Here is a 25,156-nt window from a genome sequence, read left to right as displayed (position 1 = left end):
AAAAGCACTTAAAACTAAATATTACTAAAAACTAATAAAGATAAAACATGAGCACGTAGGTGTTTTCAAATTTCCATCTAAAAGTTATATTTGTTTTAGCTTTTGCTCTAACAATTTGTATCATAAATTAAACTACAGTAACTCGTGTCTAGATATTCCATTGTTTAGACAAAGTTTTTTTAATTCACTAGCGACCTGCCCTGGCTTCGCACGGGTTAACAAATTATATACACAACACACAATAACACAACACAACACAAGCCTTCTTGAGCTTACTGTGTGGCTGAATTTGTGTAAGAAATGTCCTATAATTTTTATTTATTTATTTATATACCTAAACCTTCCTCAAAAATTCTATTGATACGTGAAAACCTCATGAAAACCCGTTCAGTAATTTTTCAGTTTATCGCGAACATACTTATTATTATTATGAGCCTATATTGTCCCACTGCTGGGCAAAGGGGGAGCCCTCTTATTTCTCCACGTATCCCTATCCCCTAAAGTCTCCCACCAGCCTATCAAACGCGTCAAGCTCCGACGCCATCTCCGACGAGGTCTGCCGTGACGCCTTCAAACTCGTGGTAAGGCTAACTAACTAACTAGAGGTAGAATTTTCATTAGAAGAATTAACAAGGTGTCTAAAAAATAAGAAATCTTCTCCAGGGTTAGACGGAATAACGTATGCTGTGTTATGCAATTTGCCACCACAAGCATTGTTATTTCTACTAAAGCTGTATAACTTAATTTTTGTGTCAGGCGAGGTGCCCAGGCAGTGGAGAGTTATCCAGGTCGTACCTATCCCTAAGTCAAGCCAAGATAACACTTCGAAGCTAAGGCCGATTTCTTTGATGTCCTGTGTATCTAAAATATTCCACACAATGCTTGCGAGACGCCTGGAATGGTTTATAGAACACAACCAGATTCTATCACGAAATACCGCGGGCTTTAGGAAAGGTCTATCCTGTATGGACTGCCTAGCTCGCCTAATATCCCACATACAAGTGGGTTTTGCCAAAAACACTTGCACTCTAGCTTGTTTTTTAGACATCGAAGGTGCATATAACAATGTTTCGGTTTCTAAAGTCGTTGATATTCTAGACACCTTAGGAGTTGGGGGCAATTTTTGTAGATATTTATGGGCCTTCTTGAGCGAAAGGCATCTTCTGCTACGAGACCCTGATGTCGGTTTGTCTATGGTGCGGTGGACAGACAAGGGCCTAGCTCAAGGGGATCCACTCTCCCCTCTTCTATTTAACATTGCTACATACCAGATTTGTAACGACATAGTCAATGTCTCAATTTCCCAATATGCTGATGACTTCGTGCTGTATGTCAGGCAAAAGAATTTACATGACAGTGCCCGCTTAATGCAAGACAGTTTAAACTCAATGTTAAAAATTTTGGACAGTTTAGGACTTGAGGTCTCAGCCAGTAAGTCAAAGTTTTGTATTTTCAGCAAAGGTGATAAAAAACAACAAGTAAACCTATTAATTCGAGGACAACCGCTTTGCTCTGATAAATATATTAAATACTTAGGTGTATTGCTAGACCAACATCTACGATGGGGAGAGCATGTTAACTATGTAGTCGAAAAAACCCAAAAATACCTTAGCATTTTGAAAACTTTAGCTGGCGCGTCTTGGGGAATACATCCTAAGCACCTGCGGAGGTTGTACATCTCCTTGATTAGAAGTAGGCTGGATTACGCGAGTGCACTTTTTCACAATAGCGCCAACAGACATATCTATAAGCTTGAAAAAATTCAAAACCAAGGTCTAAGGGTAATCGGAGGCTTTATCAGGTCTACACCGATTCATGTTATGCAAAGTGAACTATGTCTTGTGCCACTGCATCTCCGTAGATGGTTCCTGGCCACTAGGTTTTGCTTAAAATCACTGACCTGTTCAAATAGCGCCACGGTTGATGAGGTTCTGGAGTTGCGAGCCTCATGCCAAAGAGGGTACTGGACTAAGATAAGGAAAAAGCCTTTGCTAGCTGTCGTAAATGAGGAAACCTCTGAAGAGCATATTCAGTCGTCATTCCCATTACCAATGTTTCAATTAGAAGTTTGGGTGTCAAAAATTGAATTACATGACGTCTTGTACAGCGGTTTAGAATCTGTTGTTGGTGCAAAACACAAACACAACGCCGATGCTCTGCGTATCGATGTGGTTCAAGAACTGAATAGAAAATATATCAATTTCTATAGAATATTTACTGATGCGTCAAAGTGTGATAAAAAAATAGGGGCTGCCTTTTTTGATCCTTTTAGTGCCACAAGAGCACAATATAAAATTTCAACTGGAGTTTCTATAATGACCGCGGAACTCAGTGCGATTTATCAGGCTTTAGTGTTTATTGAAAATCAAAATTATCCCAATGTGGCAATTTTCACAGACAGTAAAAGCTCCATTCAGCATTTGAGCCGATGTGCCTCAGGTGAACGGTGCTTTTCACTGGCATACAAAATCTTAATGCAAATTTTTAAGCTCCGAAATTGCGGAAGGTGTTTAAAAATACAGTGGGTTCCGTCACATATCGGCTTGATAGGAAACGAGGAGGCTGACCGCTTGGCGGCAGCGGCTGCTTCTGAGGGAACTGAAGTCGATGTCGCTCCAGACTTCTCAGAAATAGTCGCAAAGTATAAAAGTAAAATGTATGGTCGCTGGAAGGAGTTCTTTGATGAAAGATCACAAGAGAAAGGAATTTGGTACAAGACCATTCAATGTGAGCCTCCTCGGATACCTTGGTGGGAAGTGGCTGACTTAAACCGGGCGAATATTGTACGTGCCCACAGGCTTCGATCCGGTCACATTCCATTAAATAAGTTTGCTCATCTGATGGGGAAAGCAGATTCGCCCAATAGCGATATCTGCGGCTCCGTCGAAGATGTACAACACTTCTTAATGGAATGTGTCCGGACTCGAGACAAGAGGGCACAATTATTTGAAGCTGGGGGCTATAAAGAAATGGATGTTGGGGTTTTTCAGTCGATTTTGGCGGAACCCCTATCTAAAACTGCAAAATTAGTGTACCATTTTTTTGATAACTAGTATAACATTTATTGAAACTAGATAATGTAATGTGATGTAGGTAATGTAGAGGCCCAACGGAGCCGACATGTCCCGTTTGATAAAGGTTCCCTTTAAAATACGAAGATTAAAAAAAAAAAAAGTAACTAACTAACTATTTTGGCTCAGCGATCCAAAGAGAATCTTGGCCTCCGAAACGAGAGCGTGCCACCTGTCCCGATCCTGCGCAACTTCCTGCCAGTTACTGACGCGAAGCTGAAGCAGATACGCCGCCACACTGTCTTCCCAGCGATACCTGGGCCGACCCACTGGACGGCTACCAGTCGGTCGTCCCAAGAACGCCTTCTTGAACGCCTTCTTTCTTTTGACGCTTTCGTGGTAAGGCTACTATTGTATAATTTCCCATAAACGAAGCTCAACGTATATTGTTATACGGAAAGGTTTCTAGTACCTGAATAAACTATGATATCTATATATTACGGTAAAAGTCATGCAGTTAAAAATACTCCTACATTTCCTTACGGTATTCCCGTGGGTAAGTGACATAAACTGGTTAAAATAATTCCAACCCTACGCAATTCAGAATAAGGTTAAAAATCGAAAAACATTTGAGTACGTCACGACCAAACTTTGTCGCGTAAGCGACGTGAATTCAGTTCTTCTATTCTGGACTCTTTTCGTGAAGATATAAAGTAGATTTTTCTTTGGTAATGTTAGTAAGGTTATTCGGAGGTCAGACGAGGTCCAAGATATATAGAAGGCACAATTGCTTATTGGATCCGGCCTATATTTGAATAAAAGGCTATCGACTATAAAATAGTCTAGCTATTATTGCGAGTGAGGGGAAAAGTCGATAAAATTTATCGATAAGGAGAATGAGATTTTTTATTGCGGTTCAGTTTAAGGTAATGGGTCTATGAATTTATTTTATGTCCAAGTTTGAGGGTTATGGGTATAATGGATTAAAAGTTTGGGAATGACTTTCTTTGAAGGATAATAGTTTTATTTGTCTTGATCATTAACTTAGCTACCTGCCGACATCATGGCAGTTAGGAGGCCAAACAAATATCTGTTTGAGCGACTTTGAATATTTTTGTTCTTACACCTTAAGTAATATAAAATAAATAAATATTAGGGGACATCTTACACAGATCAACCTAGCCTCAAACTAAGCAAAGCTTGTAGTATGGGTGCTAGGCGACGATATACATACTTCATCATCATCATCCTGGCGTCAATCCCGGCTGTGCCCCCGCGCGGGGCGCGAGGACCCGGGGTCCGCCTTCCGACTCCTTCGTGACCACTTTGCCCGATCTTCGGCATCCCTGGTAGTGAGTCCGTTGGCACGCATGTCCTCCTTGACGACATCAAGCCATCGCTTCTTGGGCCGGCCTCTTCTTCCCGTACCGGGAGGAGGCGGCATGGCCAGGCATTTGTTACCCACGTAACTTGCCGGTCTGCGCGAGACGTGGCCATACCAACGAAGGCGACACTCTTGCAGTTTGTCTGCGATGTCACGGGCGCCAAGACTACCCCGAATGTGGGCGTTTCGGACGCGATCCTTGCGTGAAACTCCGCACATCCACCGTAGCATCTTCATTTCCGTGACACGCAGTTCCTGCTTGTGCCGCTCTAGTAAAGGCCAAGTCTCGCTGCCGTACAGAAGGGCAGGTCTAATGATGGTCTTATAGACCTGTCCCTTCAACTTAATCGGCATTTTGAGGTCACAAATAACCCCAGTCATCTCCCGCCATTTGACCCAAGCAGCGGAAATTCGGGCTTTGACGTCGCTGTCGATGTCCCCGGTAGTGCTAAGTACAGATCCTAGGTACTTAACTTGATCCGTGCGCTCGACCATGTCCACGCCTATGCGGACGGGTAGAGGATCTGTACTATTGCAGGCCATGTACTCTGTCTTCGCCACATTTAGTTTAAGACCGCCGTTCTCCAGCGACCCCCTCCATCTGTTCACACGCTGGACAAGTCGGCCCTTATCAGAGTCTGTCAGCGCGATATCATCAGCATACATGAATAGCCACGGTGGCTGCTCATGGTAGTCTCGGATGCTGGCTGACAGGGCGTCTAATATCACGCTAAACAGAAACGGGCTGAGCACAGAGCCCTGATGTACTCCAACAGTGACAGAGAAGGGGTTGGTGTCACTAACAGCGGTCCTGACTATTGAATCAGAATCGTGGTACATGTCCCGGATAGTGTCAATATAGGCCTCAGGTACAGCCTTGGACGATATACATACTTATATAAATAAATACAGAATTATAAATATAGAAAACACCATGACTCAGGAACAAATATTTGTGTTCATTACACAAATAAATGCCTTTACCCGCTAAGTAAGGTTAAAAGAGAACCTTACTTAGCGGGTAAAGGCAATAAAGGTTAAATAAATAAATAAGTACCTACGTTGACAGCAAAAATCCTTTAAAAGCAGTTACAACAAATACATCGTATCTTCATATAGGTATAAGTGTAGTAATTCCTTTGTGATTTGCTGTAGTAGTACATCGAATCTGAACTAGTATTTATCAATCGTGTTTTTATCCAACAACACTTTTCGGCTTCTCTAAAATTCCCTGCCACTTTCCACTAACACTCAACGATAACCTCTCCCCCGCAAAATGAAAACACGTCGCAAAAAATCGATACGCCCCATCACTACCCTATCATCTGCAACCTTTGAACCGGGCCATAAACTCGGCGAAGGGTTAAACCCTTTATAAAAACTATCCCTTTGATTATAACGGGTTAAGTCGAAAGGCCTTTTAGTTTTATGCGGGATTTTTACAAGCGGGAGTTATGAGGGTTATGATTATGGAGTAGATTGAAGGTTTTTAGTTTGGAATGTTTGTAAGTATTAATGGTGTATTCCCATTTGTCCTCGCTATCATCCTTCTTGCCTGCCTTTTGTGTCACTTTCTCTCTTACGATCTTTCTCCATGTCTCTGTCTCTGGCGGTGTTTACAGCCATGTGAGCTGTGGAGTCAAGAGCGGTGCGGATCTGAGGGGCTACCGCCAAAACCGAAATTCGCAAATTGCGGGGATCTTTCTCTTTTACTCCAAAGAAAATGCCTTCGACTTCGATTTTCACGGTTATAACCCTGGTCTGACCAACGTATTGGACTGCGTTCACGTCCAGGCTTTCTCCCATCCACTTTGCCGGTCACAAAAAGATTTTCGAGATTGCCACCATATTCGCGGTCCCAGTACATGTCATCTTGAAACTTAAGTCATTGTCAATAGAGGTGACAGCAAGGTGTCATCTATTGGGCATTAGCATGTCGAGCACTAGTACGTTTACCTTATATGTCCGAAGCCTCGCTATCATACGCATCTATAAGCAAGTGATCAATACCCGAGAGACAAAGGGACGCTAAAAACATTAACAATACAAACTTTAGAAGTTCAGTATTTTGGAGACTTTGCTTCTTAGCTGGTATTTCGTGACATCGTGTTCAAGATATCTTCGACCTTTATTAAGCTTCTTTGTTGAGTTCATATTAGAGAATTTCTTGGTAATTATAAATTTTGCGGTTACTTCTTTTAAAACTTTTTCTGTACCCCTTGTGTAAACATTCGAGCATGATAGGACAGTAAAATTAGATTTTTACAGGAATTAATTCCCAGCAAGCTGGAAATCGTCTTAGTACATTCGTTTGGTTCTAAATTAGTGTAATCTGAGTTTACTACATTCCAGGAGTTGTGGAAAAAATTTTGCTTTTTTTTTATTATAGTTCAAAAACGGTACGTCTGACAGAAAATTTGATCAAATCATGATAAAAATGTACTTAATTATGAGGATCCGTAAGTTACCTTAATATAAAATAGTAAAGTGTCATTCTATGGAACTTGCTAACTATGTAAGCAAACAGCCATATTGAAATTGTCTCCGAATTATGAATTTACTAGTGACCTTTGTTTACATAGTTAGCAAGTTCCACAGAATGACACTTTGGTTAAAGATTGTAAAAAATCGCCGCCACATTATTTATGTAAAAACTACCAAACGCACTTAAATTCTGGGTGCGATCAGTTGCCAACCATTTTTTTACGTCAACTGATGATAATATAATAATCCTTCTTGGAATCATTCTTATCTTAACTTTAAAAATGGCGTCAGCAAAAAACTTGAGCTAACGACATCTGTTTTAGATAAAAAAATAAATTATGAATTTATGATAGCGTTATCTTCGTTACCAAGAAGGAACAGTAGCCTCACCACGAGTTTGACACTGACATAATAAATATCTCGCTCGTATCGGCATGTTAGTGCGAGCGAGACGTATAGAAAGTTAGTTACGAAGACGTTAGCGAATATGTCAATGTCAAACTCGTGGTAAGGCTACAGGAGTAAAAAAGTATATTTATTTCTAATTTTATCATTCTTAGCCTTTCTAAATTAGTTTCTGAATTAATAAATGTTTATTTTTAGTTTCAGTTAGATACAATAATTAATAATAAACAAATTTAGTATTTTTATTCGTTTAAGCTATTAACTTTCAGGGGTATTCAACATTTTGATAAAAGGTGGAAACTTGCAGGGAAAATAAACAGTTAGAGATACTTAAAAATATTAAAAACTAAATTAAATGACAATACTAAAAAAAACCGGGCAAGTGCGAGTCGGACTCGCGCACGAAGGGTTCCGTACCATAATGCAAAAAAAAAAAGCAAAAAAAAAACGGTCACCCATCCAAGTACTGACCCCTCCCGACGTTGCTTAACTTTGGTCAAAAATCACGTTTGTTGTATGGGAGCCCCATTTAAATCTTTATTTTATTCTGTTTTTAGTATTTGTTGTTATAGCGGCAACAGAAATACATCATCTGTGAAAATGTCAACTGTCTAGCTATCACGGTTCGTGAGATACAGCCTGGTGACAGACGGACGGACGGACGGACGGACAGCGAAGTCTTAGTAATAGGGTCCCGTTTTACCCTTTGGGTACGGAACCCTAAAAATAAAGCAAATTCATAAATAAAATTAACTTTAAAATATTTACGTAGAAAGACTTTCCTCATATGGTTTTTCATATCCCGAGATAAATAAAGTGTGTTTCCCTTACCTGACCGTAACTAAAATCTTGCAAAAAAACATTTTTCACAGACCATTACCCATTCAAAACAAAACCCGTAAAATAAACCAAGTGCCCAAAACAGGGGCCTATCTCTGCCCATTTGGAAAGAGTTAGTTTCGGCATAAAAATAAAGGTTTTGCAGACAATCCTTTCTGCTCAGGTGCGTCGTTAAAGTAAACAATGGACATTAAAAGTAATGTCAGTTACGGATAATATATCTACGGGTCAAAGAATACGGAGATACTTTTGGGGACTGAGGAATATGGAGCTTTTTAGGGTCCCGTGCCCAAAGGGTAAAAACGGGACTCTATTACTAAGACTCCGCTGGCCGTCCGTCTGTCAGTCTGTCTGTTACCAGGCTGTAACTCATGAACCGACACTCGCAGGAATGGTTCCGTACCATTACACAAAAACCGGCAAAAAAAAATGCCATTTGTTGAATGGGAGCCTCACTTAAATATTTATTTTATTTTGTTTTTAGTATTTGTCGTTATAGCGGTAACAGAAATACATCATCTGTGAAAATTACAACTGTCTAGCTCTCACGGTTCATGAGTTACAGCCTGGTGACAGACAGACAGATGGACGGACAGCGGAGTGTTAGTAATGGGTCCCGTTTTTACCCTTTGGGTACGGAACCCTAAAAACTACAAGTAAACACAAATGATCCACATCAAGGTACAAAAGAAAAGCTATACCGTAGGTACCTACACTATGATTTACAACCCAAAGTTCAACTCTACTAATAATTTTATATTTGCTAATAATCCAATAAAATGTTGCCGACCCCACTCAATAATATTTACTATCAGGGATCGTAAACTGTTGGTCGCCGTGTCCTCCGACCCCTGTTTTTATTGGCCCCCGTTTGACCCGCTATCAATAACTTTTTAGAAATATTTCCGATACTTTGCTTTTTGTGGGGTCCCTTTTCAATTATTTTATTTACGGTATTATGATGATAATAAAACGATTTCAAACTGGAGAGAAGTTCCAATTTTAAAAAGGTTTTAGTATCATATACTTAGGTAATTATTCCGATATTGATACAGATAAGATATCATAGCACACACTGATTGGTGCATGCAAAATGGCTCCTCTACACGATGGGCCAGCGCCGGCCACTCCAAGGGACGCAGCCATGCGGTAGAATGAGATAGCAATATCACTTGCTCCCTCTAACGCATAAATGCGTCCCTTGGAGTGGCCGGCGTTGGCCCATCGTGTAGAGGAGCCATTAGCGAGTCGTGTGAAAGTCGTGTCAAATCAAAAAATATCAAATTTAAAGGCTCCTGTACTGTACAAACAGCATCACTCTTAACTGTCCACAGGTGGACCTTATTACAAAAGGCATAAGGTCCACCGATGTACAGATAACAGTGTGGGCGATGGTACTAAAAACATATATACATAACCCTTCGAGTGGCATTGTCCTCCTCGAGGTCTCTACGGTAAGTGGCAGTGGCCGCGAGACGGACAGATATAACAAGCCGGTTGAGTGGCGCAGCCATTTTGGAAAAATATACGTCAAGTGGCGGGGCCTCAACGGGTGATTATCGCGTATTTGGCGCGTGACTTTGTTTTACGCGGGAATTCGACCGTTAGGGAATACTATCCTTGTTTATTGACGAATGCATCTTGCAATAATGAGCAAGCAAGGCATAGTTTTAACGGTTTTATTTTAGGCGCGAAATGCAGCGTCGCACAGATGCCGCGAGACGGTCTCTGCCAATTACGGGCTTGTTATGACCGAACCTTCTCGCGGCCTCTGCCACGCAAAGGCATATTTAAAATTAACTGATTTGCAAGACCGAAGTGATCCCATAAGTGTTCCGTAAACAAAGTTTTGTACGGAACACTAAAAAAATGGCCGCGCCATTTCTCCTGCCGTTCAACCGGAGGTGCTGCCACCCGAAGGGATAAATATTTAAGCAGTTTAACGAAAAAATATTTATGTAATTATTTCACTCTACAGTCTATTATCTAAAGCAGAGAATGCTCCTGGTACTGAGTTTGTATGGCGAGAACCGGGATTTCCCGGTCCCGGTACTGTATCTGTATAGAAAACCAGGCAAGTGCCTTTAGGCTACGGCATCCACTTGCTTCTTTTCCACTATCGTAAAAAAGTTCGGCCTTAAACAAAAAAGGCCCCAGCACTGACCCCTGCGGAACCCCGCGCGTTTTTATTGCGAAGCTACATGGGTATCGTTATATCAATATTTAAGAAGGGTTAAGGCGTAAGCATAACTTTTCTCATACTATCTTGCAAATTTTATACGGGGCGAGATTGCGTCCGCGGACGGTATAACTCAAAGAGAGTTTTGGAGATATATTTTTGAATAGACTACGCGAACGGGATCATAAAGTAATAGGTTTTTACATAATAAAATATTTATGTTTATTGTTCACGAATCACGCTGCTCAAACCAATATTATCTTAAAACAGGATAAAGGTTGACTTACGTTAATCCGGGCCGTGGCTGGGCCGGAGCTTCCGGGGTTTCGTTTTGTCACCGACCACCACCTGATCACCGATCAGCCGTCATATAAAATGACATGTCAGGCGTCCCGGTCCGGGCACGGCCCGGTCTAGCGTGAGTCATCCTTAAAACTACATTGGGAGCGATTTTGCAAAACATAATTCGTAATCAGAAAACTCCAGTATCTTTAATTTTCGGAAACTATAGCCCTACCACGACTGTATAAATTGTATTATCAATGTCAAGCTGACATATGTTAGCGAATCATTTCAATTTCAATATATTTTCTGTTAAAAACACATTGAAATATATACAATACAAAATAAAATTAAGAATACATAACATAACTTACACTAAATTAAAGTAATATATACAAATGTCAGATCATTTCTACGCTTTCACATAATTTTCGGTACATGATGTGTCTATTTAAAAATATGTCTGCGCTCAAGCGCTGTAAAGCTGAAAAAGTGCCTTTGTTTACAAGCACTGAAATTGGAACTGAACAAGATCTAGATCTCACTGAGACTGGAAATCCTGAAGAATGCTTTTATACGGCGCAAATTCTTCGGTCAGATATTTATGAAGTCTGAAAGTTGAGGTCTTGAATTTAGTTGAGCGAAGTTTTCTTTGCGGTTTTTTGCAGTTGGTTTATCTTACAAATATTTATTGAGGATGCTGAGACAGTCGCTTGTACAGTCGACGTCCAAGACACATTACCGTAAAACGGGGTGAGTAGGTTTCGCGGGGAGATGTGGGTTATGAATGGGGAGAGAAGGTTTGAGAGGGGGATGAGAAGGGATTTTAAGGCTACTGCTACAAAAATAATGTATTCCAATTTAAAATGGAGCTAGTAATACGCATAATAAAAAAAATCGATCCAACAATCTTCCAAAATCACCTTTGTATGAAAACCCCTCACCCCAAATACGAGGCACTACGGGGTGAGGTGGGTTTTCTTCTTTATCGTCAAAGTTATGAAATGGCCGGAACTATCCAAAATAAAATAAAAACTAAAATACAAACGTCCGGAACACTTATTATATACACCATTCAGTTTTCGTATCTAAAAATAAAATATATTTTTTTAATCATTTATTTAAATACATACATAAAAATAAAATGTTATCGAGGTTTGAATTTCAGTTTTGACCCTACTCACCCCATTTTACGGTACATTTTTCGCCTTACTTATTACAAAGGAGTATAAGGTGCATTGTACCCGTACATTCGTAATCATATCGTTTGAGGAATACAATTATACTATAGTTAAATTTTTTTTGACCTTAAAAAGAAAATATTTATTACAACACAATTAAGTAAGTATAAAACATTAAATTAGCTTAAAACTAATAATACAAACTATCTCTAAACTAAATACACTTAAAATAAAAAGTAAAAAAAAGCCTAGTGTAAAAAAAAGTAGCCTAGCCTAGTTTAATTATTTGCTCGTATCAACATTCTCAAAAAACAGGTTATAATAATCCCTCCTTCCTCGAAATGTCGATCAATTGCCAACGTCCACCATATAAAGTGATCCATTTTACAGTCCCTGTTGGACCTAATTTGCCTACAGGATCCAGGCCAATCGCCGTCTGACCTAAATTGCTAAAACATTGCCTAGGCACTAACGCAATCAAGCTGAAAGGGCTAAGACTAACTTGTAACTAAAGCACAGAATAAATAATAGTACTAGGTCCAGAAGACTCACTCTCTAACAAAACGCGTATGTTACGATCAGCAAGGATATGGCCGCTAGGTGGCCACAGCGCCACGCGCGGCAATGGCTTTCCCCAAAATTGGGGTCGAACGGATGTAAATTTAGCTACCTGTACCAAAGCGACGAAATCGCGGAGTGAGCCACGCCTGACTAAAGTGGAATGGCATTTCGTTAATGTTTGTCTGAAAAAAAAACCGGACAAGTGCGAGTCGGACTCGCCCACCGAGGGTTAACTTTTTAGTATTTGTTGTAATAGCGGCAACAGAAATACCATCATCTGTGAAAATTTCAATTGTCTAGCTATCACGGTTTATGATATACAGCCTGGTGACAGAAAGACGGACATTGGAGTCTAAGTAATAACCCCCGTTTTTACCCTTTGTGTACGGAACTTTAAAAATGAAATACGGGCATTTAAAGGAGGCATCATTTTCTGTCTCTGTTTTTTCCTTCCCTCCTTTTCTATTTCTGTGTTACGTCATATCTTTTAATAAAATACAAATTTATCCCTATTATTATTTGACATTTAAAAGTTAATTTAAGAGGTATCACTCAATATAGGTACATAAAACATCGTATTTCTTGACCAAAATTTCCCTCAAGGTTTACACAAATTTAGAACGCTCAGTATATCACGAAGCTATTACAGGCGCTACCCGCATAACTCAAGGCATGTTTGTTCTGTACTGTCCTTTAATTATACCCCTCCGGCCGTTTTGGCAACCAAGTTTCGTAACCAGTTGTCAAAAAAGAATATATCATCGTGTTAGGCAACTAGTTGCCTAAAAAGAAATTCTATTCCTGTTTGAAATCCAGTTGCCAACGAAGAATAGAGCTCAGACACTAAGAGAAAATGTGGCTAGTTTCCAAGGCTTCAAAAACAAATGTACATATAAAAGTACTTACATACAGTGTTGGGCATTCAAGAATAAAATCATTATTTGAATAAGAATTTGCAAGAATAAAATCACGGTGATTTTATTCTGGAATAATTCGTCCGGAATAATTTTGTCTGGAATAATTCGTAGATGAGAAAATTTAATGGGAATAAGTTATTCTTAGTCAAATAAAAATAACCATGATTTTTTAGCTAATTTAGCTAAAAATAGCTATATATCTGACTTTAATAATGAAAGCCAGATAAATAAGCTATAAAGCTTACCTAGGGGCTATTCATAAATTACGTCATTTCAAATTAGGGTGGTGGGGTCTGGACATCGGATGATGGTAGCATGACGTAGGAGGAAACGGGGCCATTCGAAGCATGATTTTTGGATGATTTTAGGGGGGGGGGGTTCAAAAATCGTCAAAAATCGATGACGTAATTTATGGACAGCCCCCCAGTTGAGTGGTAGTACAAATACCATGGCTGCGATTTACTAAATTTCACAAAAAATACAAAATAACGCGTACAGGTTAATATTTTATAAAAATTTATTTTAGTCCACAACATTGCTTAACATATTTGACACCACGGAATTCACCATCTCTAACGAGAACCTAAGCAGATCAGCAATATCCTGTGCGTGGCGGGCGTCGAAATCGGTGCGGTTGTTGGGGCATATAAATACTTGTGTCCACCCATTTTCCCCTACTCCGCAATGTTGACTGCAAACGCTCGTTCCAGGTGATTTTAGGATATTCTAGATGTCACGTAATGTCTAGCTGTGAAATGAGATATGAAAGTCTTATTTGGTAACCAGTTGTAAACAAAGACATTTAATTCCTTTCCGACAACTGGTTGCGAAACTCCACTGTCATCTACGGTAGTTGTGGATCAGGAATAGAATTTCTTTTTGGGCAACTAGTTGTATAACAAGATTATTTCTTATTTTTCAACAACTGGTTGCGAAACTTGGTTGCCAAAACGGCCGGAGGGAATTATACTGTGCCAACAATGGTGTGGTGGGAATAGCCCACTTATTTAGTTGACCGAACGTTAGCGAAGATCTCTTTTTCAGCTTGGGCAAAAATGCTTTCGTAAGTATGTCCAGATGTTCTCTTCTAAAGGCCGCAATTTTAAACCTATCTCTGTGAAATTTTGTGAGCAGGTGCCATGATTAAATAGATTTTTTTGTCGATTCAGTTTTTGGATCTTTTTCAAAATGGCGGAACCATTCACTTTTAAGTATAAATTAAAAACTCTCTCTCTCGCAAGGTTGATATTGGTCTGTAGCAGCATGCCTTATGGCTCCTCTACACGATGGGCCAACGCCGGCCACTCCAAGAGGCACATTTATGCGTTAGAGGGAGCAAGTGATATTGCTATCTCATTCTACCGCATGGTTGTGTCCCTTGGAGTGGCCGGCGCTGGGCCATCGTGTAGAGGAGCCATTAGTTGATGTATTTGGCGTTCTTGTCTTGCCAAGTTATAAAGGCGTAAGTAAATATTAACCTTAAACGTAGACCTCTTAGGTACACTCTGCCTTCACAGTAAAGTTGTCAATTGCTGTCCTAATAAAAAGGCTTATGTCATTCTACTACTATACTGATACTACACCGTTGCAAATTCCTGTTGAAAATCAAAAACGGCTTATGTTACTCCAAAACCGAATGGAGATATGACGTATGATAACACCCACTAAAAGGTTTCTGTAAACGCAGCAGTTATCATAAAGCGAATAGGCTGTTCTCTTTACGTCGTATCTTCCGTATATTTTACGACGATCGCAAAAATATTATTATATCTCCTCAAACACACGGGAAGCTCGTAAATTTTCTAATAACACATAGTTATGGCGAAAATGTCTTTTGTATATTTTTAATGTACAGTTTTGGGACTGAAACGGTAATATTTGCATTGTTTTAAAGGCTAAATACACTTGAGGACAGTAAAACGGGTTATTTGTATGAATATTTTAATACCAACCCTAATTTTTAACATAGTGACTCATTTTCGTTACTGTCGAGAGAATTTGAGAGATATACATAATTAGAAAGGTAACGAGTTCTATATATTACAGTGACAGAGAGCACTACTGCATCTTTATTCTTTATTCTTCCATAATTGCATACATGTAGTAGGTACAAAAGATATTAAATATTATATTAGGATCTTACATGCTACCCGATTCGGGTGTTGCAATATTTACACTAATTACTTATTCTAACATTATACACATAAAATATACATATTTACAACTTATACTAAATTTAACTACAACTATCCGCTACAAATTCATCGACAGAATAAAAACATTTTTCTATTAGGTACTTTTTAAGTTTCTTGATAAATATTATTATACTTTCCTCGGACTTAATATAGGCAGGGATTCTATTATATAAAGTAGCCGCAGCATAATTTGGGCTGCTTCGAAACAATTGGGTACTAGATGCTTGTATTACTAGATTAAGTTCTCTTCGGCGACTTTGAATTCGTCTGAATATGTGTGAATTTTTGCGCACGAAAGTTGCTAGTTCTAGAATGTACATGCCAGATAATGTTAGGATTTCATATTCTTTGAAATATGGCCTACAGCTGGCTGGGCACCTAATTTTAGCCAGTATACGGATGCATTTTTTTTGCATAAGAAACAGTTCATTTGCATCAGTGCTGTTCCCCCACATTATGATTCCGTAGCGCAAACAAGAATGCGCGTAGGCGTAGTAGGCTGACATAGCCGTCTTAAAACTTGTTGTTTTTCGTAAAGTATTTAATACAAAAAGAAATTTTGCCATTTTAGTATTAATTATTGCAATATGATCTTTCCAGTTAAGACAACTGTCTAAAGTTAAACCTAATAACATACATTTATCCACTTCTTCTATTTTCTCATTATACATGGCTAACTCTATATTTAAAGGCGTTCTCTGACGAGGGTGAAATTGAATTAACTTGGTTTTGCTACTGTTTATTATGAGGTTATGGTCCAACATCCAACTATTTATTTCATTAAGCGTATATCATCTCAAAATATCATCTCTTTCTTTTTTGATTGTTCTCTTCGGATTCGATTTGTATTTAAGTATAGGTACGCAAACTTATTGTTTGTTCTAAAAAAACTATGACCAACTACGCCGGAATTACCCTATATCATTCTTTTACTTTAGTTTTTTTTAGTTAAGTATAACCTATAATAAAAATTATAGTAATAACAGTGAGCGAGGTGTTGGCCCTTATGACTTTATGCATCTGCGCGGGCCCCACTTGGCACTGGTACTCCGCTTCGTCCTCCAGCGTCGTTCACTAACCTAAGATAAACGCACTTACCTATAACAGTGACGGACGCGTTGGCCTTTATGACCTTATGCATCTGCGCGGGCCCCACTTGGCACTGGTACTCCGCTTCGTCCTCCAGCGTCGTTCACTGACCTAAGGTAAACACACTTACCTATGACAGTGAGTGACGCGTTGGCCCGTATGACCTTATGCATCTGCGCGGGCCCCACTTGGCACTGGTACTCCGCTTCGTCGTCCAGCGTCGTTCACTATCCTAAGGTAAACGCACTTACCTATAACAGTGAGTGACGCGTTGGCCCTTATGACCTTATGCATCTGCGCGGGCCCCACTTGGCACTGGTACTCCGCTTCGTCTTCGAGCGTAGAGTTCACTATCCTAAGGTTGTAAACGCCGTGGCGTCGGTCGCCGATCATCGTGTAGCGGGGGTAGCCGGGGATGACGGACGAGAAGCCTGGGAAAGAAAATAGTTATGTTAAAAATCATGAAATTCAACTAACATTTGGAATATACGAACGTGAACCAATGAGCCGTGCTTTTGCTCCAAATTTCGAAATTTATTAAAATTATAAATTATTATACTGAAGTTTTCTTTTACCCTCACTATCATAATTATTGTCACACTTACTTATATGAGATTGTAATATTATATAGTTTTCATATATAAAAACTGTTGGAGCACAAACTTAGATAATTATCTAGATCGATAGGGTATACCTAGATCGAATAAGCAGATCTTGTAATATGGCTAAAGCGATGATATACAGAGATAAGATCCATACTTAACACAAAAACAAATATTCGTGATAAACAAACACACAAATAAATACCCTTACCGGGATAAGAACCCGGAACCACCAGCTTCGTAGACAGGGTCACCCCTGACTAATCTAAAAGGCCGTCTAAAAAGTTCAAAAGCTACACGATCTAGTTAATCTAGATATCTAACAGTCCAATCAACTCCGCATAGCCGAACGGTAAGACAGGCATCAAACACGCCTGACAATCGCAATTGGCGCGACGCGACAACTCACGGATCAGTGGAGCCATTGACAGCTCGAGATGACGACCGGTTGACTGCTTTATTATCGCCCAAGTCACAAGAGGTAGCGTTTACAAGTGTAGTTTACATCAAGACAGGCATAACTGACAGTCGCAATTGCGGCGCAACAAGTTACGGATCAGTGGAGCCATTGACAGCTCGAGATTACGGCTGGTTGACTGCTTTATTATCGCACAAGTCACAAGAGGTAGCGTTTACAAGTGTAGTTTACACTAAGACAGGCATAACTGACAGTCGCAATTGCGGCGCAACAAATTACGGATCAGTGGAGCCATTGACAGCTAGAGATGACGGCTAGTTGACTGCTTTATTAGGGCGCAAGTCACAAGAGGTAGCGTTTACAAGACACCCATTATATGTATGATACAGGCATAACTGACAGCAAGCTAGCTATTGATAGCAAGAGATTACTGAGATGGAACATAATATTATACTCGTATTGCTATATTTGGTCGAACACACACACACAACACAGCGCACAGATACTTACTTGTACATTGAGTAACAGAATTCATAAACAGAAGCTGATTACAATATGGCCACTATGCTATTGGCGCGACGCGAAGCTATGACAATTCACGGATCAATGACGCTAACGACTGCTAAAGATGTCTGTATTATTTACTGCCCAAGTTAGTCAAGCCAAGCGTTTTGTAGCGTGTAATACCAGAAACACCTCATGCAATATCCTAAGTGTTAATTTGCTAACATATAAAAAGCAAAAATCTTTCGAAGCAAATTACTTTAAATTAACTAATATTAGAGTCTTATAGGTAAATAAATAAAAGAGAAATCCTGAACTTCAATAATCTTGCGTAAAATAATACGACCTAAAGTTTGATTCACAGTAAGTGTTTTGTTTGTGGATTAACAATACATATAACGTGTCAGATAACTACCAACGTCATCACATGTGGCGATACGATATCTCACCACAGATGTCAGAATTACAGACAGACTATGCAATTAATTACCATTTAGTTTTATTTAGTGCAATCCATTTTAAAACGGAAATTAATTACAATATATTTATTTTTTACAGAGCTAGACGAGGTGTATGTGAGAGAAAGAGTAGCACACTACAAAATCATTATGTTTATCTTCTTGTGTGAGAAACTAAAAACTCTACAGACCGCTTTCCCACTGTAGTCCATAACTAGAAAAAAACTAAAACACCTCAGACAAAAACTAACAAGCAACCGTCAAAACAACACGAAACATGGACCGAGAACCAAAAAACATTACATCATCTTCGTCATGTTTTAAAAACAATGAGAATTGTATGCTTACAAACCAGAGAGATACATTCGGAATCACGCGACGTTGACAACGACAATGCAACATTCACTGCTTCGAATCACAGCTCGGTTGATTGCACTAGGCGTAAGTTATGGAAACTAGCGTTTTTGATATTTTGTGACAGCGGACATGTAAGAGACCAATCTCCCACCTGAGGTTGCCGAAGACCGGGCAAAGTGGAGAAGACTGAACAGGAAAGCAGACTCTGACGCTAGGCCGGGAAAACGCTAGGTTGAAGAAGAAGGAGAAGAAGGGAAACCTAGAATTACTTAGCCAAATAAAAAATAATGCGTCGTATGAGGAAATTAAAAGACTGGCACAAGATAGAAATGATTGGCGATGAATCAACCGACAAGAGAAAAGCTCTTAAGTTATAATGATGATGATAAGGCAAACGAGCAGATGAATTGCCGGATGGTAAGAGATTACTGTCGCCCATGGATACCGCAACACCAGAGGTGTTGTAAATGTGTCGCCAGAATTTAAGATACAATTTTTTCTTGAAGGTCGTATCGGTCCGGAAATACCGCAGGCGACAGTTCATTCCACAGTTTAGCTGCGCGAGACAGGAAGATTCTGGAGAAACGCACAGTTGAGGACTGCCAACCATCCAAGTGGTAAAGATGGAAATGTTCTTTTTGCGTGTTGAATTCCCAACAGTAATGAGTCCATATTCAAGTAATTAACAAAGAAAATATTTATTTGCAGTTGTCGTGAAATTAAGTAAAAAAACTCCATTTTAATTTCTTGCAGGCGTGATTCTTCTGAGCTAAATCACCTAGCGTTTAAGACGTTAAAATATAAACTATAACTTCAGACGAAAAAAACAGTTAAAAAGTTTTTCAACAATTTTTTGTTACAGGTTAATTAAGGTTATTTAAGTTAATTTATATATAATTGAACCAATTCGTTTTATTAAAAAAGCAATTACCTATCTCTTTGTCAATTTGAATAATTATGAAACATTTTATAAATAGTTGTAGGTACCCAAAATAATTAAGTATTTTAAATTTACTCATGAATTCTTTATTCTATTTAATGTGTGAGGAATTCATATCCAATTATCATAATTTAAATGAGTACACAATTCACGAGTGGCGATTGTCAATTCGAATATAATTTATGATATCATTTTAATTGCCGAAGCACTATCAATACATTAATTAAACCATTCAATATTCTTTGTTTGAATTGCGAATATCCTTTTAGGTTTTGAAATTATCTGCGTAATTAATTACCTAACAGTATTTTATTTAAGTTAATTAAGTCCAGAAACAACCAGAAGAGCAGAAACGTTTGTAAACGTGAATTCTATCTAAAATCCTTTATTAGGTGCGTTATTTTAAATATCAATGAATCGCGTTTGGTTGGCATCGTTGGCTGGAGAGGATCTAAGTCTAGTTTTTATACAGATAGGTGTGAAGCATATCTAGCCGAAAATAAAAATCACAATGAAAATGAAAACGAAAAGAACAAGAAAATCAAAATGAACTCGAAAATGAAGTAAATGAGTATAAAAATGAAAGGGTCTTACCAAGTGTGTAACTGTTAAAATCAAAACCGTTCCGTATACGGAAAAAGCTCATCCGCAAAATACTCCTAAAGCATATCTAATCTGGCCGAAAATGAAGTAAAGACTTAAAGGAAAATAATAATGAAAATGAACAAAATGAACTTCAAAATGAAGTAATTGAGTATGAAAATCAGTTCAAAGTCGCTCAGCGAGCTATGGAGCTATGCTCGGAGTTTCTCTGAAGGATCGGATTCGCAACGAATGCATCCGACAGAGAACCAAAGTTATCGACATAGCTCAAAGAATTAGCAAGCTGAAACGGCAGTGGGCTGGCCATATCGCACGAAGACCGACAACCCCTGAGGTAAACGTGTTCTTGAGTGGAGACCGCGACTCGGCAAACGTAGTGTAGGACGCCCTCCAACCAGGTGGGATGACGATCTGCGAAAGACTGCAGGCAGATGCTGGATGCGGCAAGCTGAGGACCGGGCGCTATGGCGCTCTCTAGGGGAGGGCTATATCCAGCAGTGGACTACTATAGCCTGATCATGATGATGAGTATGAAAATAAACATAAAATTGAAGGAGTCTTACCAAGTGCAAATCCATCTTTCGCCCACTGCACCTGTCCGGCCAGGTTAGCGACAGCACATTCCAGGACGGCCTCTGAACCCTCGTGAACCCGCAGGCTTCGGGGGACTATCCTGAAGTACTGCTGCTGGAAGCCAGCTACACACGCCAACGCTGGAAAGAAGAAAATATGGTTAGGATATATTCAAATGAAAATATACAAATAGCGACCCAGTATGAAAAGCATAACCAAACCGCGGCCCCGAGTTTCCGGCGACACTCGGTGCTCTGGCTATGGTAGCGATAAGGGCACAAGCGAAGTCAAGGGTGCTAAGAATCTCCGGCTTCTGGGGGAGGCCTATATCCAGCAGTGGACGTCTTTCGGCTGACATGATGATGATGATGAAATAGCGACAGCTTAATAGGCCAATTCGAACGTACACTGACATTATCTAGAATGATATTTGAATTAGATATGTTATTTAGTTAGCGTGCCTCTGTCCTGCGCCATTACCTACGTGTACGGAAAAATACGAGCGAAAGGCACGATAACTGAATGCAAACAAGTAGATGTCATTCTGATGCCAGCCGGCCTAGCCAAGGTTACAATCGCTATCGCTTCGACAACGAAAAGCATTATGTCTCTCTATCACTCTTCCATATTGGTGCGACAGTGACAGTTGCGTTTCGATCGCTATGGAGCGTAAGCGAACGGCATCTTGGCTACGCGACCAATTCCTATACGTTCGAATTGGCCTGCTATTAGCGGCTGGCATACCTTAGTAACTATATTTATTTTTAATCCTAATTTTTTTTTTTTATTATTATGAATGGGCTTACTCATGGCCACAGACTAGCCGAGGCGTAGACGTGGCCTACGATGGAGCGAGCTCGCCCAGAAGGTGCCTGTTCACTCTTGATTTGAAGGTTGCCGGGTTATAAGAACACGGAAATATAGACGCCGGCAAGGAATTTATAATTTCTTCTTTATTTTTGCTTTTTACGTACATTCCAATCATAGGTACTTAAATATTTAGTGACTTGATGAAAGAAAGATAATAAAATTTACCATAAACATACTTAAACCATTACGAATATTTTAAGTATCATCTTTGAAAATGCCGAAAGTTAAAATTTGCTGTTAAAACGAAATAATTTGAGGAGAACGAACTAATTTAATCCTTTTGTAGAAGTAAAAATTCTGCATGTAGATAATTAAAAAGAACCGATAGTTAAGATAAGAATCAAATGCCATTGCACTTAAATTAAGTGCATTAGTCATACCATTACGAGGAGTTTAAAAGCAGGATTGATTTTATACTAAAAGATGTACCTAAAGCTATTAACCTACCTCTCACTAGTTATTTTGGATGGTTCCTTCATATTGTTTTCGTATAGTTTTCATATAAAATCTGTTGGATCATTATTAACCAGTGGAGAGCAAGGCACATTTTACGGTAGACTTATATCGACTGGGATATGAACCGTGATTAACTGTTGTATTGTTTTCGAGCTCCCGATATTTCGACGCCCGGTACACAAGTTCCATCAAGTTTATATTGATACGAGCCAGGTTTCAAGCCCGCAACCTTTGGTTTCAAAGCTGCGCTTCTTACTAAATTTTTTATTCCGAAGAGGCGAAAGAAACTGTGCATTTTCTGCCTTCAGAGAAATTATTTTCCTGTTTCATTCTTACTGGCAGTTAACACGGGACAGATTATTCCCTTAAGACCGCTAGAACCTTCCTAAGTTCGTGGCCTCAAATAATAGCACGTTTATTACAAATAAATCTTAGGGTGTGGTGTAATGTCAATATGGAAAAATGTTTGCAAAAGACAAAAAAAAATGCTACAATATTTTATCATTGACTGTACTTTTCTTTCCACAGGCAAGTAATACTCATCTGGACAATTCTAAAAACCCGTTCACAATTTGGTTTCATTATTTCTCCATCATCAGATCAGCACGATGGTATCATATTGCAATGTCATAATCATAATCATAATTCATTGTCAATTAAATAGAGGTGATAGGGTGTCATCTATTGGGCATTAGCATGTCGAGCATTAGAGTACCACCACCTGTATGCAAATTTTCAGTTCATAGGAACGGGAAGTGGGCCAAATTTATATTCCAAGATGTGCCCCAAACTAACTAAAAAAAAAACCTAAAACTTACATACAAACAGGGCAAAATAAAAGCTTGTAAAACAGTGTTCATGTATTTAGTATGACTTTAGCATGTCGCCTTGTGTGAGTTCGTTCACCCGCCGCCCACTCAAGAGCCCTCATATTAGCTTGTATGGAGACTAACCGAGTTGACTGGAAGAGGCTCTTAGGCTGTCTGGCGCGTTCCTAAGCCCCCCTTAAAAACCAGTGTTAGATGACCTAGAGATCTAGGATTAAGGATGATTCACGTTACACCGGGCCGTGTCCGGGACCGAGCTTCCGGGGCTTACTTTTCTATGACATGCCAGGCGATCACGTGATGCTTTCCATAGAAAACGATGCGCCGGAAGCTCCGGCCCGGACACGGCCCTGTCTAACGTAAGTCATCTTATAAATGTGTGATAGTAAATCTACATTTAAGATGCAGTGGGTTCAACAAACAAAATTTAAAAAAAAATGTAGGGTTTTTTTAGATCATAATGCGATTGCGAAATAATAGGAATAATAAAGTACATTTATCAATTCGGAACCTGATTAAATAGTTTTCGATCGATAGAAAAAAATCACTAACCTATGTTAAATCACTAGGTAATCACTAACGATTTAAGGCTGAGCCACACCGGCTTGCGTGTGCGTGACGTGCGCGTGTGCGTGCGCTAAAATATTGGAGCCGCACACGCACACGTCACGCAAGCGGTGTGCCATCTCTCTCATAAGGATCTGTATCTACAACGCCGCACGCGCACGTGCACGTCACACACACGCAGCCGGTGTGCACAGGCCTTTAGACCTATTAGCGGAGGCAGTTATAAAGTTGACCCAAAAAATTTTTATTAAGCCATGAGCTTAATCATATATGTTCCTTGAGTAATTCTAAGCATTTCAAGCCTGGGAGGCAATAAGAAATGTGTGTCTACTCGGATTTGTAATGGATTCAAACTTTCAACCTCTTTTTAACCCTGTTAGGGAATGAATTTTACAAAACGCTGAAATTACTTTTCCTGTCTTTTAATAATATCCCCAAATACAAAGATTCAAGTCCCGCGTTCGAAAAATTTTTTGATATTCATACAAACTTTCAACCCCTTTTTCACCACCTTAGGGGATGAATTTTCAAAAACGCTGAAATTAGTTTTCTTGTATGTTTATAATATATCGTTTTACGAAGTTTCAAATTCCTAGCTTAAAATAAAACTTGAACCCCATACAAACTTTCATCCCCTTTTTAACCCCCTTAGGGGTTGAATTTCCCAAAATCGCTTCTTATCTCTTGTACACTTTATACATGTAATCTAGTGTGCAAATTTCAACTTTCTATCTTTTGTAGTTTCGGCTCCGCGTAGCAAAAATCTCCAACCAAATTTTTCACCTTTTTACGTTTTTCTTGTAAAATTACTATGAAACTGAAAAAAACAAATATCAGCAATGAATTCTACGTCTTTGGTTTATACGAAAATGATACCAAACTTGCCCAAGTACCCACCAGGATCAGAATAGATTTTTTTTAAAGATGACGGGTGGCGGCCGTCTTTGTACCCCACCCTCCCCCCCACCCCAGGCTAGAAATGCTTAGAATTACTCAAATATCAGATGTGATGAAGCTCATAGCTTAATAAAAAATTTTTGGGTCATGTATGGCAGCGTTACATAACTGATTCCAGTATATGTCTAAACGCACCATAAAATTTGTGTACCTGTTTTAGCTCAAAAGCTAGGGAAGTATATATCTTTACGATGAATTCAACCCAAAAATTCTGATTCGTTAATATGTGTAATATTCGCTGTTTGTTTCCCTTTAATAAAAAAAAATCCTTTGCAGGGTTTGTACCTACAGACTATCCGTTAAGGCAGTATTTTAAAATCTGCAGATTTTGAAAAATTTATCATCTGTACGTCTACCATGAGCTTGTCACTGACCTGACACCTAACGTCTGTGTAACATACTTTCTACACAATGCATCTCGCTCACACTAGTTGTCAAGCGGACCCCAGGCTCTCATGAGCCGTGGCGAAATGCCGGGATAACGCGACGAAGAAGC

The 25,156-nt window shown here is 39.3% G+C and overlaps 1 protein-coding gene and 1 long non-coding RNA gene across 4 annotated transcripts in view; one reads left to right on the top strand and one right to left on the bottom strand.

The window, feature by feature from the left end:
* Positions 1–25,156, top strand: part of LOC134675968 (uncharacterized) — a 512,277-nt gene that overhangs the window by 221,811 nt on the left and 265,310 nt on the right. The gene's annotated exons all lie outside the window — the stretch shown is intronic.
* Positions 1–25,156, bottom strand: part of LOC134675844 (nephrin) — a 311,394-nt gene that overhangs the window by 262,545 nt on the left and 23,693 nt on the right. For 2 of the 3 annotated variants that reach the window (XM_063534144.1, XM_063534145.1), the window contains exons 2-3: positions 20,974–21,123; positions 16,780–16,959 (exon numbers count right to left, since the gene is read on the bottom strand). In XM_063534144.1, coding sequence (XP_063390214.1) covers positions 16,780–16,959; positions 20,974–21,123 — 330 coding nt within the window. Of the gene's footprint in view, positions 1–16,537; positions 16,625–16,779; positions 16,960–20,973; positions 21,124–25,156 lie in introns of those variants that run through there. The other variant, XM_063534146.1, reaches the window with a different exon arrangement.

The sequence above is a fragment of the Cydia fagiglandana genome, chromosome 23 (genome assembly GCF_963556715.1).
Source record: "Cydia fagiglandana chromosome 23, ilCydFagi1.1, whole genome shotgun sequence".
NCBI lineage: Eukaryota > Metazoa > Arthropoda > Insecta > Lepidoptera > Tortricidae > Cydia > Cydia fagiglandana.
Note: the sequence above shows the minus strand (reverse complement) of the source record. Positions and strands in the feature narration are given on the sequence as shown.